At 33.1% G+C, this 21776-nt stretch overlaps 3 protein-coding genes and 1 long non-coding RNA gene across 4 annotated transcripts; 3 read left to right on the plus strand and 1 right to left on the minus strand.

Annotated features, from left to right (window-relative positions):
- The first annotated feature begins 264 nt into the window (after positions 1 to 264).
- On the plus strand, positions 265 to 21142 carry LOC100375429 (putative thiopurine S-methyltransferase). The gene is made up of 9 exons (XM_085492656.1): positions 265 to 325; positions 11090 to 11316; positions 16963 to 17055; positions 17420 to 17552; positions 18158 to 18210; positions 18630 to 18704; positions 20144 to 20229; positions 20336 to 20380; positions 20964 to 21142. Exons 2-9 carry the CDS (start codon positions 11174 to 11176, stop codon positions 21077 to 21079), a joined length of 744 nt encoding a protein of 247 aa, XP_085348782.1. The 5' UTR covers positions 265 to 325; positions 11090 to 11173; the 3' UTR covers positions 21080 to 21142.
- On the plus strand, positions 4658 to 5706 carry LOC144349285 (uncharacterized). The gene is made up of 3 exons (XM_085493112.1): positions 4658 to 5033; positions 5246 to 5312; positions 5463 to 5706. The coding sequence occupies exons 1-2, from the start codon at positions 4692 to 4694 to the stop codon at positions 5267 to 5269; spliced, it is 366 nt and encodes a 121-aa protein (XP_085349238.1). The 5' UTR covers positions 4658 to 4691; the 3' UTR covers positions 5270 to 5312; positions 5463 to 5706.
- Positions 6132 to 6842, plus strand: LOC144349276 (zinc finger protein 862-like). The gene has a single exon (XM_078007938.1). The coding sequence runs from the start codon at positions 6132 to 6134 to the stop codon at positions 6840 to 6842; it is 711 nt and encodes a 236-aa protein (XP_077864064.1).
- On the minus strand, positions 8745 to 9858 carry LOC146731519 (uncharacterized). The gene is made up of 4 exons (XR_014927066.1): positions 9801 to 9858; positions 9587 to 9695; positions 9174 to 9282; positions 8745 to 8853 (listed from the first exon to the last, which is right to left on the minus strand). It is a non-coding gene; the product is annotated as an uncharacterized LOC146731519 (long non-coding RNA).
- Positions 21143 to 21776: the final 634 nt, after the last annotated feature.

Below are 21776 nucleotides of genomic sequence, written 5' to 3' on the forward strand. Positions count from 1 at the left end.
CTTAATTTAACTTAGGTAAGATGTTAGTTTGTATAATAACACTAAGTCACTTTGAAAATAGATGGCAAAATATGCATTTAAAAACAATTGGGACCTGCCTACCTATATCATTTTGATTTTTTGACCAGCTACTCATAGAAACATATAGTCTGGCACTCTAGGAGAATACATAAAGCGAAATATCCATTACTCTGTATTCACGTAACGGCTACCATACAAAAAGCGCCACCAAGTGATAGGCCGAAGAAAATGTACAAAATAATTATGTCATGACCTTTCTTTTATCTCCAGAACGCAGCAAGTCTGCGCAGGCTGATATTCTCCGGTAAGTGGGAATTGAACGTTCGTACTGGGGAAAGTTGTACCGATGAATGAATACTGATTGAAATATAGCCACACTTATACACACCGTTTATCGCACTCGTGTTTCTCTTGCTGCAGTAGCGGCGGCACGAGGGGGTGGGTGGGTGGGTTCAATGTTAATATTGACAAAGTCAGTATGGTAGGTTCATTGTCAAATTTGACAAAGTCTGTGGTTGAATGAATGTCAATAATGACAAATTCAGTGTGGTTGATTGGTCATGTGGTTGATTGAAAGTAAATATCGACAAAGTCAGTGTAGTTGGTTCAATGTCAATATTGACAAATTCAGCGTGATTGGTTCAATGTCAATATTGACAAAATCAGTGTGGTTGGGTCAATGTCAATATTGACAAATCCAGTGTGGTTGGTTCAATGTCAATATTGACAAATTCAGTGTGGTTGGGTCAATGTCGATATTGACAAATTCAGTGTGGTTGGTTGAATATAAATATTGACAAATTCAGTGTGGTTGGGTCAATGTCAATATTGACAAATCCAATGTGGTTGGTTCAATGTCAATATTGACAAATTAAGTGTGGTTGGGTCAATGTCGATATTGACAAATTCAGTGTGGTTGGTTGAATGTCAATATTGACAAATTCAGTGTGGTTGGTTCAATGTCAATATTGACAAATTCAGTGTGGTTGGTTGGTTGAATGTAAATATTGACAAATTCAGTACAGTTGTTTCAATGTCAATATTGACAAATTCAGTTTGGTTGGGTCAATGTCAATATTGACAAATCCAGTGTGGTTGGTTCAATGTCAATATTGACAAATTCAGTGTGGTTGGGTCAATGTCGATATTGATAAATTCAGTGTGGTTGGTTCAATGTCAATATTGAAAAATTCAGTGTGCTTGGATCAATGCCAATATTGACAAATTCAGTGTGGTTGGTTCAATATCATTATTGACAAAGTCAGTGTGGTTGGTTCTATGTCAATATTGACAAATTCAGTGTGGTTGGTTGAATGTAAATATTGACAAAGAGTGTGTGTTTGTTTAGTTTACACGTGTCATGTTCGTCACATGTCACTCACACACCAAACTAGACTCGATGTCATGGCCATGAGATTTGTGATGATATTTTGTTTTGAATATATAATATTTTGAATATCACTCCAATTCTTCAGGCCCCATTGTAGAAAGGAACAAAACAAATTATACTGGAAATATGCTGATATTCTAAATGTTAATAATTATTAATCAAGGTAGAAAATTAATATACACAGAAGGCATGACATTCATTCATTTTCAGCTATCTTCAATTTCATGGCAAGGACCTGTATCTCAGAGATGCCTGGATCGATTACATTAAAACCTCACACATACATCATACATACTATTATACATATGCACGTCAATTTGTTTCTCCATTTGATTCAAGATGGCCGAATGGCGGCCATTTTTAACTGCAAAATCATCAAAATCAAGCATTTCTTGACTGTGTACAGATGGATGTTGTTCAAACATGTTACACACATTGGAAATTGGTCCTATACCTTGATGCATGGCATTGTATTTTTCAGGACGAATTTGAAATGGCCGACTTGCGTCCATTTTGTTTTAATGAATATGGTTCTATTTCTATCCCTGGCAAGCTTTGACTGATTATGTTCAAATTTCAAATACTCATTATACATCATCTCATAGATATACAGATATATAGGTTTGATGATCCGATTCAAACTTCCGAATGGTGGCCATTTCTTTTGCTAAAAATCAACAAAAAAGCATTTTAGGCATCCCGGAACAGGATCTCAGTCGGTTATGGATGGATTTCATTTGAACTAGGTACATACATTAAACATTATGGGTCCCTGGTGCATGTCATTTTGTTTTTTCAGATGGGATTCAAGATGCCAGACTGGTGGCCATTTTGTTTTAATTTATGCTGTTCTAGGGCAATACCTCTTAATATGAACACGTATTTGTACTCTATATATTACTATAAACAAAACTATGTAACCTAGATTTGATAACTAACATGGTCTTGTGCATTTTTAAAATGTCCGAAAATTAGAACGATGATCATATTTGTGTTTTGGGAACAATACCATAAAATTGAGAAACTTGTATATTCAATGTATATTGATAGAATGCCAAATTTGCTGTGTATACAGTGATAGAAATGCTACTATTTTATGATGAAATGATAATTATATTTATTTTTGATTATATTTGAAACCTTCTGGTATTAACAATATAAATCTAGTTGTGCTATAATTAGAGAAGGTATACAATTCACTCACCTGTAAACATACTATGGCATGACTTATAACTTGTTCCTATAGATTTGATAGCCTAGGCGCAGTGAATACATCTACGATATACGTCTCAGATATTGAATTTGCTTTAGTTCTGAAATTAAAATAAAATATTAAAATTAATTCATTACAATATTACAAGCAGTGAGTATCTAGTTATGCTATAATTAGAGAAGGTATACAATTCTCTCACCTCTAAACATACTATGACATGACTTATAACTTGTTCCTATAGATTTGGTAGCCTAGGCGCAGTGAATACATCTACGATATACGTCTCAGATATTGAATTTGCTTTAGTTCTGAAATTAAAATAAAATATTAAAATTAATTCATTACAATATTACAAGCAGTGAGTATCTAGTTATGCTATAATTAGAGAAGGTATACAATTCACTCACCTGTAAACATACTATGGCATGACTTATAACTTGTTCCTATAGATTTGGTAGCCTAGGCGCAGTGAATACATCTACGATATACCTCTCAGATATTGAATACATCTACGATATACGTCTCAGATGTTGAATTTGCTTTAGTTCTGAAATTAAAATAAAAAATTAAAATTAATTCATTACAATATTACAAGCAGTGAGTATCTAGTTATGCTATAATTAGAGAAGGTATACAATTCTCTCACCTGTAAACATACTATGACATGACTTATAACTTGTTCCTATAGATTTGGTAGCCTAGGCGCAGTGAATACATCTACGATATACCTCTCAGATATTGAATACATCTACGATATACGTCTCAGATGTTGAATTTGCTTTAGTTCTGAAATTAAAATAAAAAATTAAAATTAATTCATTACAATATTACAAGCAGTGAGTATCTAGTTATGCTATAATTAGAGAAGGTTTACAATTCTCTCACCTGTAAACATACTATGACATGACTTATAACTTGTTCCTATAGATTTGGTAGCCGAGGCGCAGTGAATACATCTACGATATACCTCTCAGATATTGAATACATCTACGATATACGTCTCAGATGTTGAATTTGCTTTAGTTCTGAAATTAAAATAAAAAATTAAAATTAATTCATTACAATATTACAAGCAGTGAGTATCTAGTTATGCTATAATTAGAGAAGGTATACAATTCACTCACCTCTAAACATACTATGGCATGACTTATAACTTGTTCCTATAGATTTGGTAGCCTAGGCGCAGTGAATACATCTACGATATACGTCTCAGATATTGAATTTGCTTTAGTTCTTAAATTAAAATAAAATATTAAAATTAATTCATTACAATATTACAAGCAGTGAGTATCTAGTTATGCTATAATTAGAGAAGGTATACAATTCTCTCATCTGTAAACATACTATGGCATGACTTATAACTTGTTCCTATAGATTTGGTAGCCTAGGCACAGTGAATACATCTACGATATACGTCTCAGATATTGAATTTGCTTTAGTTCTGAAATTAAAATAAAATATTAAAATTAATTCATTACAATTCTAATATTACAAGCAGTGAGTATCTAGTTATGCTATAATTAGAGAAGGTATACAATTCACTCACCTCTAAACATACTATGGCATGACTTATAACTTGTTCCTATAGATTTGGTAGCCTAGGCGCAGTGAATACATCTACGATATACATCTCAGATATTGAATTTGCTTTAGTTCTGAAATTAAAATAAAAAATTAAAATTAATTCATTACAATATTACAAGCAGTCTGTGTTTCCGCTGTCGCTCGTTTTTTTCGTACTTTAAGTAAAAATAGAAGAAAATACGAAAATATTTAATATATTTATCGTGTATTTTACGAACATATTTGGCTGTCAAAATCGACGAAATTATTTATCAATACCTTCGTACTTATTATGATTTCACTGATTGAGACTTGTTTATAATTTTGTTCTTTTCAAAATCTGGGCAAATCTTTTTTTATTGTAAAATGATCGCTGAATACGAGCCGCAGATACGAGTATAAACAAATCAGTCAGTACGTTTGCAGCACGTAAATGGGGTCAAATGTACTAAGGTCCTTTCGTAGCAGGCGTGTCGTGTGCAACAAATTCACGTGACATATCCAATGGTGGCAGCGTTTGGTATAGTGTGTTTGTCTCATTTGAATTCCGAGATGGCGAAACGAAAAGCTGAACAGGATGGAAAGTTTGGATACGACATCCGTAATTTCCTTTCACCAGGCAAAACTGGGGACAACAAAGTAGTACCAAAGGATTTAGATTCCGAAGGTAATTTACACGATCGTTTCGAGGTACTACAAGACACGGCGCCTGTGCTACAAGATGGCGCCAAGTCGTGCAGTGATGGTGAATTGGCCTCTAGTGAAATAGGCGCAACTCAAAACAATATTCCAAAAGGGAAAGGTAGCAAGCGACAACGAAAATTCAAATATCACCCAGAATGGGAGGTAAGTACCAAATTGTTTGTCCCCATACTGATTTAAAATTTGAATCTTGAAAGCGAGTTTACGTTAGCTTACGGTGTTAATTTATAAGCAAATTACGTATTTAACAAATCAATTTGCTTTTGACTTGTGCAATATATTTGTTAAAATTTTTCTTTTTTTTTATGTTAGTTGTTTTGCAGTTTTTAACTGTTAATCAACTATTTATGTTTCAGCGACAAGTACTAAGGAAAATGTGATTCATTGATGTGGTCTTGCTGTACTTTGCGCTGAAAGTGTCAGGTATAATATAATTATTGTATTAAATTTAGTGTTTGCATGTGTTAAAACTAATTATTAGTAGGGTTTGTTGCTGTATAATTAATGTTTACTTTGGTAAAATAGTGTTTTTTAAACTATCCATTGACTTTTGTTATTCCTTGTTCTTTTTAGATGACATACCAGTGGTTAACTTACGATGCTACAAAAAAAGTGATGGTTTATGTTTATGATGGTTTATGCAAAGAAGCTGGAAAAGTAAATGCTTTTACTAATCCATGGTGTCCATACATGGTAAAAGATGATTGCAGAAAACATTCTGATACCAAACAACACCAAGCAGGAAGAGATGCAAGGATGACTTCTGCTCCAAGGTTTCAGGCAACCATAAAAAAATTATACCGAAAAGAAGAAGAAACCATACAATCAGCGATGAAAAATGTTTATTATATGGCCAAAAAAAATCATGCTAACTCATCATTCAAGGACTTGAACTGGTTACTAATCATGCAAGGGTGTGATACTCTACAGGGACTTAAAGTAGATGCACACACTTCATATGAACATTCCGACTCCATTCATGACTTTCAGAATAGTATGAAATTAGTCATTGATGAGCGAATTATATCTGAATTAGATAGTGCTGGATATTTTGCCATATTGATAGATGACATGTCTGATGTTTCTATGGATCAAACTATGATAATTTATCTGTGATATGTATTAGCTGGTAAAATAGTTGTCAGATTTTTTGAAGTTATTGGTCTTGCAGGGTGTAATGCTGATAACATATATCAGGCCCTGGTCAGTGTACTTGAATGCAAGGGTGTTCATGTGAAAAACATGTTTGCAGCAGGCACAGATGGGGCATCAGTAGGAAAACATGCAGGTGTTACTACAAAGTTAAAAACAAATATCAATCCTTATATGATCAGTGTGCACTGTATAGCCCATAGATTAGCGCTTGCATCAGCTCAGGCTGCTCACAAAGTGAAACGTATTGATAAATTTGAAATTAGAATGAACCAAATATTCAATTATTTTGACTATTCTACTAAACACATGTCCAAAATAAAACAAATCTATCAGGTAGGGGGTAATGCAATGCATCGCAATTTTGTGAGGCCATGTGATACAAGGTGGCTTTCAGTTAGAGGGGCTTTTGAAGCAGTACTTATCAATCTTAAAGCCATGTTCTACTGCATGCAAAGTGATGCTGAAAGTGGAGATAGTACAGCTAAAGGAATGCTCAATGAAATGGCTACTTTTGATTTTTTGGCCACATTGCATCTTATGGCAGATATATTGTATTATCTTGGGCAGTTGAGTTGTGTTTTTCAGAAAACTTACCTAGATTTATCATCTGTTGATGGGCATATCAAAGCTGTTGTCAATGTACTTAAAAATATGAAGGATGACCCAGGGCGCAGACTGAAATCATTTCTTAGTTCAGTCCCAGAAACTCCCAGTGAATTATACATGAAAGTAGCAGCTGCCAATCTTACAGATGATATTAGTTTGTTACAAGTAAATCTTCAAGTGATGAAGCCATGATTACCATCAAAGATAATTCCAACTTAAGAAAGTGGTTTGTTTCTTGCAAATCAGAATTTTTAGACAAGCTTGTTGACAATTTAGAAACAAGATTTCCTGAATCTAATTTTCTCAAGGCTTTTCATATATTTATCCCATCTCATTTACCTAAAGCAACATCTCCAGAATACAAGCAATATGGTTTTGATGAAATTGAAACTTTGTGTAGTTTTTATGGGACACCCAAAACCACAAATGATGGTATGTTATTGTTTCTGATAAGCTAAAAGATGAGTGGCCAGTGGTGAAGAAAATCTTGAGAAATAATTATATGCAATGTAATTTTCAAGATACTTGGGGATCTTTACTGGGACCACAAGCTTGCTTACCTACTCTTTATCCAAATATTGCTAAATTGGTCACAATTTCACTTATAATACCTGTTAATACTGCAGACTGTGAGCGTGGCTTTTCTAGAAACAATTTAATTAAAACCAAGGGGAGAGCTAGATTAAAAGTTTCTTCAGTGAGTGCTTTGATGTCTATTGCCTTGGGCACACCACCTCTGAAAGAAATGCTGTCCTTCAATTTTAGGAGGGCATTTCAAATATGGTGTTCTATGAAACAAAGAAGAATAATAGACACTTCTTAGTCTATTCAGCCAGCAAGTACTGTGAAAAACATAAATGATTGCATGCTAAAACTGATTGACAGTGTTAAACAGCTGACAAAATTAGACCGAGAAATTGACTGTTTTGTTGATTCTGATGACTGTATAGATGAATAGAAGGTCAAACATGTTTGGTAAATAATACCAGATTATTTTATGTCAAAGATTTATTAATAAATCTGATTATCTGCAGGAATATATTGTCATTGTGAATGGTTTGGTTGTGTGACAATTTCAGTAAGAAATTTGTTGGAACCCAATTCTGACTTTTCAGAATTTGTTTACACTTTTCAGAAACTTTTTTGTACCACATTCTGACTTTTCAGAATTGTTTTCATAGACCCAGAGGAAACACAGGCAGTGAGTATCTAGTTATGCTATAATTAGAGAAGGTATACAATTCACTCACCTCTAAACATACTATGGCATGACTTATAACTTGTTCCTATAGATTTGGTAGCCTAGGCGCAGTGAATACATCTACGATATACGTCTCAGATATTGAATTTGCTTTAGTTCTGAAATTAAAATAAAAAATTAAAATTAATTCATTACAATTCTAATATTACAAGCAGTGAGTATCTAGTTATGCTATAATTAGAGAAGGTATACAATTCTCTCACCTGTAAACATACTATGACATGACTTATAACTTGTTCCTATAGATTTGGTAGCCTAGGCGCAGTGAATACATCTACGATATACCTCTCAGATATTGAATTTACTTTAGTTCTGAAATTAAAATAAAAAATTAAAATTAATTCATTACGATTCTAATATTACAAGCAGTGAGTATCTAGTTATGCTATAATTAGAGAAGGTATACAATTCTCTCACCTGTAAACATACTATGGCATGACTTATAACTTGTTCCTATAGATTTGGTAGCCGAGGCGCAGTGAATACATCTACGATATACGTCTCAGATATTGAATTTGCTTTAGTTCTGAAATTAAAATAAAAAATTAAAATTAATTCATTACAATATTACAAGCAGTGAGTATCTAGTTATGCTATAATTAGAGAAGGTATACAATTCACTCACCTCTAAACATACTATGGCATGACTTATAACTTGTTCCTATAGATTTGGTAGCCTAGGCGCAGTGAATACATCTACGATATACATCTCAGATATTGAATTTGCTTTAGTTCTGAAATTAAAATAAAAAAATAAAATTAATTCATTACAATATTACAAGCAGTGAGTATCTAGTTATGCTATAATTAGAGAAGGTATACAATTCACTCACCTCTAAACATACTATGGCATGACTTATAACTTGTTCCTATAGATTTGGTAGCCTAGGCGCAGTGAATACATCTACGATATACGTCTCAGATATTGAATTTGCTTTAGTTCTGAAATTAAAATAAAAAAATTAAAATTAATTCATTACAATTCTAATATTACAAGCAGTGAGTATCTAGTTATGCTATAATTAGAGAAGGTATACAATTCACTCACCTCTAAACATACTATGGCATGACTTATAACTTGTTCCTATAGATTTGGTAGCCTAGGCGCAGTGAATACATCTACGATATACGTCTCAGATATAGAATTTGCTTTAGTTCTGAAATTAAAATAAAATATTAAAATTAATTCATTACGATTCTAATATTACAAGCAGTGAGTATCTAGTTATGCTATAATTAGAGAAGGTATACAATTCTCTCACCTGTAAACATACTATGGCATGACTTATAACTTGTTCCTATAGATTTGGTAGCCGAGGCGCAGTGAATACATCTACGATATACGTCTCAGATATTGAATTTGCTTTAGTTCTGAAATTAAAATAAAAAATTAAAATTAATTCATTACAATATTACAAGCAGTGAGTATCTAGTTATGCTATAATTAGAGAAGGTATACAATTCACTCACCTCTAAACATACTATGGCATGACTTATAACTTGTTTCTATAGATTTGGTAGCCTAGGCACAGTGAATACATCTACGATATACGTCTCAGATATTGAATTTGCTTTAGTTCTGAAATGAAATTAAATTAAAATTAATTCATTACAATATTACAAGCAGTGAGTATCTAGTTATGCTATAATTAGAGAAGGTATACAATTCATTCACCTGTAAACATACTATGGCATGACTTATAACTTGTTCCTATAGATTTGGTAGCCTAGGCGCAGTGAATACATCTACGATATACGTCTCAGATATTGAATTTGCTTTAGTTCTGAAATTAAAATAAAATATTAAAATTAATTCATCACAATTCTAATATTACAAGCAGTGAGTATCTAGTTATGCTATAATTAGAGAAGGTATACAATTCTCTCACCTGTAAACATACTATGGCATGACTTATAACTTGTTCCTATAGATTTGGTAGCCTAGGCACAGTGAATACATGTACGATATACGTCTCAGATATTGAATTTGCTTTAGTTCTGAAATTAAAATAAAATATTAAAATTAATTCATTACATCTGTTCTATTTTTATAGAAGAACCTTCCCAAATAAAAAAAAATTCAAAAATTTAAAAATATAAGAGGTAGTCACTAAGCCATGTACTTTCACACTCAAGCAAGAGCATAGACATGTTGGTGAACTAGCCTTGTACTGTGAGTGTTTTATTGTTTACATACACTCCAGTTTTTTTCACAAATAAAAAATTAAAAAAAAAGAACTGCAGACCACACTTCTTTATATTTTTTAGTGGGCAAGCCATGTTTCCACATACAAAAATACACATAATATTTTTATTTAATTTATTTTATTTAAAAAAAAAATATTTTAGAAGCATAACAATACAACGACTAGATTTGGTGTCACAGTTTGCTCCCAATTCATACTGGAATATTGACAGCAATAATTAATAAAGCTTGTTCAGAAAACCATTTATTCCCGACATCATATTCAAGGGTTAGTTCTCAGGATCTACAACAGTAAATAAATAAACAGAAATCATTTTGATGCGTGGTTTTTAGATGACACTGCCATATCGCACAGATATTCAACACCACCATATCAAATTTGGATTTGGACCATACCATTTCAAGCTGCAGGGTGTCTAAACAATGACTCAACAAACAATAAACACATCTTCCACCCACCACACAAATTTTAGCCACAATTGAACAACCAAGAAAGCAACAAATATCAGGCTGCATCTTGAAAACAACGAGATACCGCATTACAACCAGTCATTACAAACATGAAATCGTCCAACCCTCCCAGTACACCCTACAGCATAAATGGTTCCTATACTCATTTGCATCTATGTACAACAAGCTTAGCCAATAGATGCACCTGACTCATCAAACTTTTGACCAACCACTCATTCTAAATATTGTGGAGTGAGGGCGCTATTTACTAATGAGAGGAATCTTTTAAACGAATTAAACACATTCATGTTTTTACCATTGCTGTGCATATTGCTGATTTAAAAACGTTTATTATTTCATCTAAATAAAACCAAGAGTTAAGAACCACGATGTGCCATTTAATTTGATTTCATTTTTATTTCTATATGAAAACCCCTATAGCTGGCTTGTCATGTCAAAGGTTAACATTCGCTTTTACTATATTTAGATTTTCTATCCTGTGCTTTTTATATTCATTTAAAGCTGAAGCTGGCCATCCTGGTATGAAGCATATGGTACACGTTGATGTTTCTCGCCTCAAGATAAACGCCGCAATACAAGGTACGAATGGCAACAGAATCGTCGATCAGTGAAAATACACTTACAACTATTCAATCAGAAAACAGAACGGCACTATTTGGGACTGCTGCATTTTGGGAACAGAGATGGCAAGAAGGAAAGATTGGGTTTCACTCGCCAAACGTACAGACGTAAGTTAATTTACAGTGTTGGTGTTTTGGAAATTGTTAAGGTTATCATGATGTCCGGGGCTTGCAATAATAACAACCTTTCAAACACTGACTGTCCCAGTATTGAAACAAGCAGCAGTACGTTGAATTATATTGAATCATCAAATTACGAACACATCATATCTTATCTAATCTCTTCATCTCATTTTCACTAATGTACAAACTTTTTATAAAAAGTCACGCAACATGGGATATGTCCTAACAGAATTACTTAAGATAGTATGTTAGATTGCTAGGGCATACCTGTAACCTCCAGGTTTTCATCTATTTTTCGGTGGATGATACTTGGATATATTCACCGATCTAATTGGGTTGTCTCATATATTTTATAGCGTTCATCGCAAAAATATTATGGTCACAAAATATATATTTACAAAATGATTGTCATTGCAATAGCATGAGAAAAAATGGGTGAATTATTTATGCTTTTTAATCCTATGTTTATTATTGTTTTATACCTGCACAATTATCCATAATATAGTTTGAAGAAAAAATAATTTAGAAATATTACGTGTAAAGACCAAACTACTTGTTTTAATAATATACAAGTATTTACAGATGTTCTTTTCTGGAGTAGAGATAACGTCAAAAAATATGCAAAAATACTGACAAGATCTCTCACATTGTGAACATGTAAACCATGTAGGCACACACACTCGCACATCACTTCTAAAAATGCAGTGTTGTTATTGTTTTGTTTCTAATATTCACTATATTTGCTTTATTATAAACACGTTTTTATGTAAATGAAATGATAAAAAGATGTTTTGACCATGTGCACTTTAATATATACAAAAAACAACCGTTTTGCATTGAAATGATTCATGAAGTATAATTCAACATTAATTATCATGGTACCATGGAACTCGTACATGTACATTGTACAAAATTTTAGATAATATTACAAAGAATTAAAAACTTGTCCCCAGAACCACTGACTATCTTAGGTTGTGTGTGTATTAACACAGCAATTATCTTTACTAAAACCATTGCATTAGTATCGTCTTCTTTAATTAAAAGTTTAATTAAAAGTAGACATTTAGAACAAGTCACCATACTTCACATCTGGAAACCTTTCTTCTAAAATGTTATTTAGAAACAACAATATTGTTTAGATACATTATTTTTTCATGTGCATGTGTGCCTAAATAAATAAATGTCCAGGTAAAAGGTCATACTTTGTTGTAAATCCACACAGAAAACACCACTTCGGACTTTATATTTTTTTTTATTAGAGATCAGCGTCAAATCAAGTAATGCTACGGATAGAACTTGATGCATTCCTTTATATGGGATTTAACAAAATCAAAGAAATGCTATCATATATGTCCCAGTTAGGGGAGGGGGTATTACAGTGATAAAATTATACAATTGACTTGCATAATGATTGTTCATCATCAACATCAGAATCAATATGACATTCACCACTAGAAACCTCTTTCAAAATATTCGGAACACTGTTATCATCCACCCATACTGTGTTTCGTCATTGGTGAGCTTCTCTGCCAATGGTTAGACCAAGTTCTTCAGACACTGGTTGCTTCTTCTGTTTTACTTTCACTCTGCAATCCATCTTGCATCTAGCAGTGAGCTCCTCCAATACTGACTATTTCTTCATTTTTGCCTTAATCATAAATCTGTTTGTAATGCTTGTTGGTGTAATATTTTCGTACCCAAGTGGATCTAAACCAATGCTACGCAAATACACTTGCTGTTGTACACTGAAGGCAAATAACATAAGTGCCTGTATCAGGTGAATAGATGAATATTTTCTGATGAATACTACAGAAACTCTGATATCATTTTCTTCATGGTTTGATGTACAACACTCGTACTCTTCAGTGTAATGTGTCATTGTGACAATACCTCCACTGATCTGCCTTCCCTTAAGAATGCTTTGACACTCTTGACTAGTTTGCATCATGTGGTATAAGCACATATGGCGGAGGTACCAACTGCTTTATTTCAGCTAGTTGCTTATTTCCCTCTGATTTGTTGATGACACGATTCAAACATTTCTGGTAACACTTATGCTCCCTGTCTGCTCCATTTGTTTACTGTTTGGATTCTTATTCCTTTGCAAATGTCTTCAATGATCTGTGACATATTCGGATTTTAGAATGCTTTGAAATTATCATGAAACTTTAGCAAATCAGTCGTCCCAAGAAGTGGTTCAGTTGCAAATAGTGGTTTCAGAAAACTGTACTGAAAATACACGCAGGCTTTATTATATTGTAATAAATTCTACATAGTTTTACTTTCTTCTTTCAAACACTTTGTTCAATCCTGCATTTAAGTTCTTGTGATGATTTATGGCAAATTATTTGCATCAGTGAGCTTCATCCATAGCAACATTTTACTAATTTTTCTCAATTATATGAACTAGAAATGAACCAGAGTTGAAATGGTGAAGTATAGATTTGGGCATTCGAAGTAACTGTGTCAAATTTTGTGGAATGAAACATTCTGTCAAAAGCATGGAGAACTTGTCTCCTGGCTCGTTCACAATTTTCACTCTAAAACTGATCATAGTCTTAATATTTAGTAAAGCATCAGATGTATGCTCACTTTGTAATCTGTTAAGACGTAGATGGGAATATTAGTAAGTACCACGAAAGTAATTGTTAAAATAACAAACTATTTCAATATGGCATACAAGGAAAAACACCCAGCACATACTCCGAAATATGAGGAGTTTTTAGGAGCTTATGTACACTCACTGTATTATTCACATACATTTGTCAATGTTAACAATAACCAAACGCTGTAACAACATGTTGGTTGTAACGCGAAGATTATTACACAGATAAGGTGGTAGAGTTATTTCTGGACTAGTAGAAAGTATAAAAAACCTGTGTATAATAAATGAATTAGACGAATCAGTACATATCATGAGCCATATCATGACTACATAAATATACACAACATCTCAGAGGCACATTATCGTTCAGTGCTATGTCAAATAGGCGACCAATATTTCTGTCAACAGCATCAGAATAACACATAAAGTAATTAACCTCACTAGAAAATATACTGTATGGTTCACAATACTATAAAAATGTAAAGAAAGTAAACAAGTAAACATTTCTATAAATAATCGTACAAAAAGTACACAATCAAAACATACCCAGACCCAGGCTGGACAGCCGCCACTGATAAACAGCTTCAATACTATAGTATTAGTTCAGTTTCAGCTAACAGTCCAGGCACGAGATGGAAATGCGTAAATTACACACTAAATCAAATTTACATCAAAACAGACATAAAGTATGAAATCATGAAGTGAGTGGTTGGAAAATGCAACAACTACCAGGAGTGCAGAAGACTATATCATAAAAAACAATAAAAAAATTCAATAAATCTTGCAGCCTATAACTGTTCATAGACGCCATGTATATGACAACAAACTTGAAATGTGAATTTCTCATCAAAAACATGAAATACAATGCTGGAGAAAATAGAATATAAACAATATAAAATACATTGCTTACCAGTGACATTTGCATCAAAATGAATGATAGATGGCGAATGATAGAAATTGTTCTCCAATAGTAAATAATATTAAATCCAAGCATTGCATTACCAAATATAATAAAACTACAACGATAGGGCACTTTACAATGTCAAAAAAATCATTTCATAGAAAAATCTAAAAATTACCAAATTATCAAGAGGGCGCTATGTTCAATTTCATGTCTCACATGGCCTTAATATGAAATCGCTGATTAATATTTGATACTGTTTTTACTGCCGAATCGTCAATAATTCACAGATTTGAATTTACTGTTTTTACCAACTCTTTTGTTTGGTCCCGTGACACGTTCATCTGTGTGCACACCAATGTCACTTTTAAATAAATAAGAAGCCACAAGTTCCTTCTACTGTATGGACATCTGAAGTTGGGTGCGAAGATGACGTAGACATTATCATTGCAATCATTCAGTAGCATTATAAAAAAAGTGAAGGTTTATTTCTACAAAATTCAGTAGAATATTCTTCAGTGCATGATTCAGTAGTTAATTATGTGTGGTTGATATATCAGTTTTATACAATTCTCATTTATGATTTTCTGTAGTTGGTTATTGTAGAATATAGGTTTCCTGGATATACATAGCTTTTTGAAAAGATAATTTTGACAACTGTGTCATTCTTTCTTTGTTGTCAAGGGAGGGAGGGAGGGAGGGAGGGAGGGAGGGTATTTAATTTTATCTACACTTATAATGCATGTGTATATAGCATCATTATTGCTGAAATTAGCAATAAAAATAGTAATATGAGAAAATGAGAAAAACAAATATGTATCTCCTAACCGAAAATTGCTTGCAGTTACAACTTAAAATTGTATCGTCTTCAAAATTTAGTTTGAAGTCTTTAAAATATGAATTAATATGTGTTACATCGTAATTGTGATCGTTCTGTGTTCTCGACATGTGCTTGGTGATTGTCAGATTTTCAAAAAAACAGTAACTGTAACAGTATCCATATAGCACAGATTGGTTTATTTGTCAAAAGCTCAAAGTTGTATTGTTGGAAAACTTGGCCCCAAAACAAATCTTTTATACTAATCAAAGCTGACGGATTGCGCTGTTTATTGACTACGTTAATATTGTTTTCACTACAAAATGCATTTAAAAAAACTATGTTTTCCTTAGTTTCCTTAATGATTTAAATAAACACCGTACGGAAACAATGAAAATATTCGATTCCATGCAGCATTTTGTGCCCATTTTGTGCCCTATTAGTTGTTCTTTTCGTTTTCTTTTCACAAATCTGAATAAAAAATGTCCATGCTGTAACAAAACGAATATAGGGGAACATTGGAGTATCAAAGTTGCCTTGCAATTGAATAACTCATTGCAACTAACAATCACGTACTTTCGCGCGTCAAGAGTTTATTATTTACATCACAACTCACTTGTCTTAATTACTTCTCTCGTATTACGCAGAAGTTGCACGTATTTTAAGGACATTTTCTCAAGCAACAATTTTTTTCAAAAAACAGTATGAATACTAGCATCAATATTTGTATCTTATTAGGCAAAATAATTAACAAAGACCGTCGTTTTGTGTTCCACCTCGTGCACAGAATTTATCATATTATCTATTCATCAATTTATAAGTTATTTTATAGTCTACATTCTGACAACAAATCTTATTTTAGCGAAACAACAAGGAAACAAACCTTTCTTGAGTGGAAAACATTTCAAATGGAACGTCACAAAGTAGTTTTTGATGACCAATCATAGCCACCATGTAGGGTAGAAACTTTTAGAAATGTCAGGTTTTGTAGCTTGAAACTTTTCAATTCCTAATTGCAATGCTGAATGCTAAATAAAATCATTCACAAAATGACACACAGGTTGATATATTGCCCAAGACAATCTCAATACATGTACACTAACTACCTTTTCAGATATTTACTTGGGATGAAATCATTTCACTATTCACAGTGCGCTATGACGTTTGGTTTTACTGTGAGCGCGACTTGAAAACAAACTTTTTATAAACTGGAGACGCACGTAACGATCTTAAAATTCAAAATAAAATCTCATTTGCATATTCTCTAATTAATGTTTGATATCAGATGCGGATATTTACATTTTTCAGATTTCTATTGAAATACGTGGATTTATTGACAAATGGTAAAACAGGTTTAAGAATATTTGTACCACTATGTGGCAAAACAGTTGACATGAAATGGTAAGTTGTAATACACCAAAACGTTATACAACATTATTATCCCACGTGTTCTTGTTGCAGATTACAGATGTAGTTATCATTAATAGCAGCGGTAGTGTCTGTACCCAAATTAGAACCCATACTCATCATGCAGCGAGTTAAAGCCGTACAAATATTTGACCGTGACCTATCAAAGATCCACTGCATAAAATGTGAACTTGGTCTGGTAGTCAGAGTCCGCAGTTGATTGTGTTTGACTGGTTGATTCTAAGATATGGAAATGAAAATGTCACCCCAGCGCCATTATGATAAGCAGATTGTCCCAATTGTGCGACATATGTATATGTGTTATCCCCCAATAATGAATGTTGCACTTATCTTTCAGGTTAGCTGATATGGGACACCACGTGATAGGTGTTGATATTTGCAGAATGGCTTTGAAGCAGTTTTTCGAAGAGAATAACTTGGAGTACACGATGAGTACTGTTAAAGGTTTGGAAAATGGAGAATTGTACCAGGTGAGGACCATATCGCAATCACAATGTAATTTTAATCTGAAATGTATCTAATGGCTAATCACGGAATTCCACCTTCAATACAATATTTATCCTGGTTAGTTATGTGGATGACATACCAATAGCTATCGTTACATAGTTCCCTAGGGGAAAATATGTTTATTTAAACATGCGACATTTATATGTTATACACATGTTTATACATTTCGAGTAAGTGACCAGTAATAGACAATAATGTGTACACATATGCAAAGTATAGTTTGTGACCCGTATATAGAGAAATAATGCAAGTCTTTTATATCAAAACCAAATGTCAGCAGGTACTACATCAACCTAATTTACAGGGCCACAGACATTTCCGATGACATAAGTTAAACATCTGTAAAACATCGTTGAAACAGTTTAAATGTTATAATGTATGTATTTCTTGTGCAAATATTGTCTAGTAAATATGCAGCACATTGTGCTATTTGAGTATCCAGTGATTCTGCTGTAACTAGTACAAAACACATTTCATAATTGTGTGCAAGCCAACATATAATCTGTACCTTAAACACAGACATGGAAATTGGATTGCCCAATACTAATCATTGCATTTTCAACCCCAGAGTAGTGATGGAAGAATTCAACTTTACAAATGTGATATCTTCGATATATCTAGGTAGGTATGATTCACCAGGAACATTGCTCTGACATGGTTGATTTGCACACAGTCTCCACTGTTTCTTATACATTTTGTTTCGAGGAGGTGAATGTCCAACTGAAAACAAATCAACTACCATATGTGTTAAATGCTAAATCAAGATTTCAGTTGATAATGATAATGGCAAGTGTGGTTCCTGCCTCATCCATTTCATGTTCATTTCTGAAAGCAGAGCAGAGAAGTCTTTGAGACAATACGTACATATACACTACAATGAATAATGAAATCAAGTTCAAATGCACTATATACAAATGCCAACCTAGATCTGTTGAATGGATCATCTTGTATGGATCTGAAATATCACTCATCACTGAAAACACCACATCATCTGAATTTCCGTCACTGGTCAACCTTTATTTTATTCTTTTCCATTCTAGAGATATGGTTGGACAATTTGATGGTATCTGGGACAGAGGCGCAATGACTTCCATTTTGCCAACAGCAAGGGCAAGGTAATTGCTCATATGTGTACAAGGTGTTTTAAATAAAAATATTCATGATATCTGGTTGATCATAAACTAATAGGTTTTTCTATTATTGTGTTATTACAGCCTACTCCCGTGACCTCCCTAAAGGTAACGAAAGAGGGAGGGGGACAAGTAACAGCTTAAAAGTAAATTCGGACTTTACCAACCGTTATTAAGCATGAAGCTACGATACTGTATATGTTTTTAGAAAGCTGAGATATAGGAGAATACGATCGTATATTTTTCGTGTTCATATTTGCTCAGGGGGATTGAGTTTTCACTGTAGCTTTATAAGATAACGATCTTTGAAATTAGGTCGCGGATAGATAAATAATTACCAAATATATATCATTTCGACCATACATATACAAGTGCTTGATCTACAAGAAATGATGTAACATGAACAATTGGTGAACTATTTCCTAGAAAGTGACAAAATTTGGTAATTTCATCGAAAGATGGTGCTAACTTGAAAAAGATGCTGTTTCGCACAACTAATTTATTTAATTCTATTTGTTAACAGCTTCAACAGTACAATCGGTTTTCTAAACACGAGTCAGGCCGATGTGAAATTATTCGGTTACTTACGGGATATACATGCCATACTCTCCGCTTATTAAGAGTGTACAGTATTCTAATTTGTTAGCGCTAATTGTCGATAAAACAATTGAACGTAGCGTCGGATATGTTAACCAGAGATTTACATGATGTTGTCGTTTGGTTAGGTAGTATGTGCCGAGAGTGTACTGGCGTATTTTATATCACAGACCCTTATTACTGAAGAGAGTGTCGTTATGTGAATTATGTTTGTTTGAATTATATCGCTGTCACAAATTCTACAGACACCTTTACCAACATACGTAAAATAGAGACAAATCAATTCGACATTTCTGGCTTCACATTTCTCCGTCGTTATTTCGTCTTGAAACTGAATAATATGAGTGACAACATTGATACTGTTTATAGTCTGTGGCGAATAAATAAACACTGAAATGACAGTGATTAGTCTCGTCACCAAGTGAAAGTAGAGACTCTTATTCAAACAAAACACTGAGTCAGCCAACCTGATATGTAAATGTACGCAGGACGTGTTCACCTATAGCTGGTTTCATGTGAATATACTGAAACTACGCACCAAATATAAATGTAAATGTGAACCAACATTAAGACAATATAAAATATAATTTGTTGAAAAATAGTTTTCCCCGTCTCCCTCCCTCTCACTAACTTAAAATATTATGAGGAATGATGAAGTTTGAATGAGTAAGATGTTATTACTACTTTTCCTGTGATATATGAAATGTAACAACATCACGATAACTTTTTTATGTCGGTTAGAATGTCATTAGGATTGCCCTAATCATTGTACATGTACGAAGGATTTGAATGTATATTCGACATTTGACGTCCATTTTGTCTCATAGATATTGTAATATCATGGTAGAAGTTTTGAAACCAGGTGGTAGATATCTGCTAATGTGTGTGGAGTATGATAAATCGAAGTCAAGTGGTAAGTTAATATTATACAAATGTTTGTCTTAATACGTGCTAAGTTGTATTTATTAGTATAACAGTGATATCACAAAATATATGTTCTTTAATGTTTTTATTTCCAGGCCCACCCGTTTGTTTGACGGAGAGCGAAATTAAAGACGTGTATGGTAAGAGAAATATTGTTATACTAATTGTCAGCCCGATAAATGATTTATTGGCGGGGAGCATATTATCGCACCAAGAACCAATACATATTCTTTAAATTTATTTTTAATTCATGCATTTAATTATTTGATTAAAACGATCACTATAAACTTAAATATTCTTCAATATTCATGTTTAAACACACCAAACAATGGCAGTTAAACAAGTATTATATTATTGTGGATGCACATGTAGTGGTAGATTGGATTCTAGCTTATGGGGACATTATTTGTATGTGGAGATGATAGTGAGCAAAAAGTTTCATTTAGGAAAGCAGCCACTAAGCCTAGCATAGGCATGTTATTTGAAACATGCTGTAATATTCAAAAATCGCGATTGAGCAATGCATTGGTCAGAAGTGCGATGTTATGGTTCACACACTTTATAAATAAAACAAGCGTTCACAAGAAAAAAGTTAGCCTTCTTTCAGTTATGTACTTTAGACGGAATTGGTTGGTATAATTGCAAGCATTATCCACAGTCTACATCTACAGTCAAATTTCCATACAGTGCAAAGTGGAAACCTGTTCTTTTTTGTCGTTGTAGGGAGTTTTCTAAAACTTGAGAAGATTGCTGTGAAAAATGACTTGGAAGAAAAAAGGATAAAAAGAGGTCATACTTACTTCAACGAGTGCGTCTATTTGTTGACATTCAGAGAGTAATTCAGTCGATGTATTAGTGTATCTTGTCAGAAGTTTCTAAAATAAATGTAGTAGCAATTTCTATTAGATTCTCTTTGATAATTAAATGATGAAGATACAGAATATTTTTATAATTATCAATATCATTTGCTCTATTGGTGTAACTTGTCAAGCATAGTAATGGTATACGTTAGTTGACACGAACAGATTTTCCATTGACAAACTTTGTATGTTTCAACACCCAGACAATGTGATGTTATTTGAACATTACATGTTATTAGTTTCTTTATTAGTTGTAGGTTTGTTTTCATCGTATCTTAATTAAATATTGGCTTATCATTACGGGAGAAAGCGCTCTTCAAGTTCATATATGGAATTATAATTCAATATAGTCAACGTAGCTGGTTGAATGTCAATATTAATAAAAATCAGTCTGGTTTGTTAAATGTCACTGTTGACAACGTCAGTTTGATTGGTTCAATGTCAGTATTTACAAGGACAATGTAGATAGTTCATTGTCAATATTGACAAAGTCAGTGTGGTTGGTTAGTTTGACACATTTTGTTTACGTCGCAGTGCAACACTAGGCTCAATGAAAATTGCCAAGACAAATTGCCAAGATTTTTAATGAAATAGGAGAGTTATCAGAGTTTTGAAGAGTTTAATTATAGGTTCCTCATTTTTCGGGCCCACTGTAGAATGGAAAAATAAGCAATTC

This window comes from Saccoglossus kowalevskii, chromosome 18, assembly GCF_978046115.1.
Source record: "Saccoglossus kowalevskii chromosome 18, keSacKowa6.1, whole genome shotgun sequence".
NCBI classification, from domain to species: domain Eukaryota; kingdom Metazoa; phylum Hemichordata; class Enteropneusta; family Harrimaniidae; genus Saccoglossus; species Saccoglossus kowalevskii.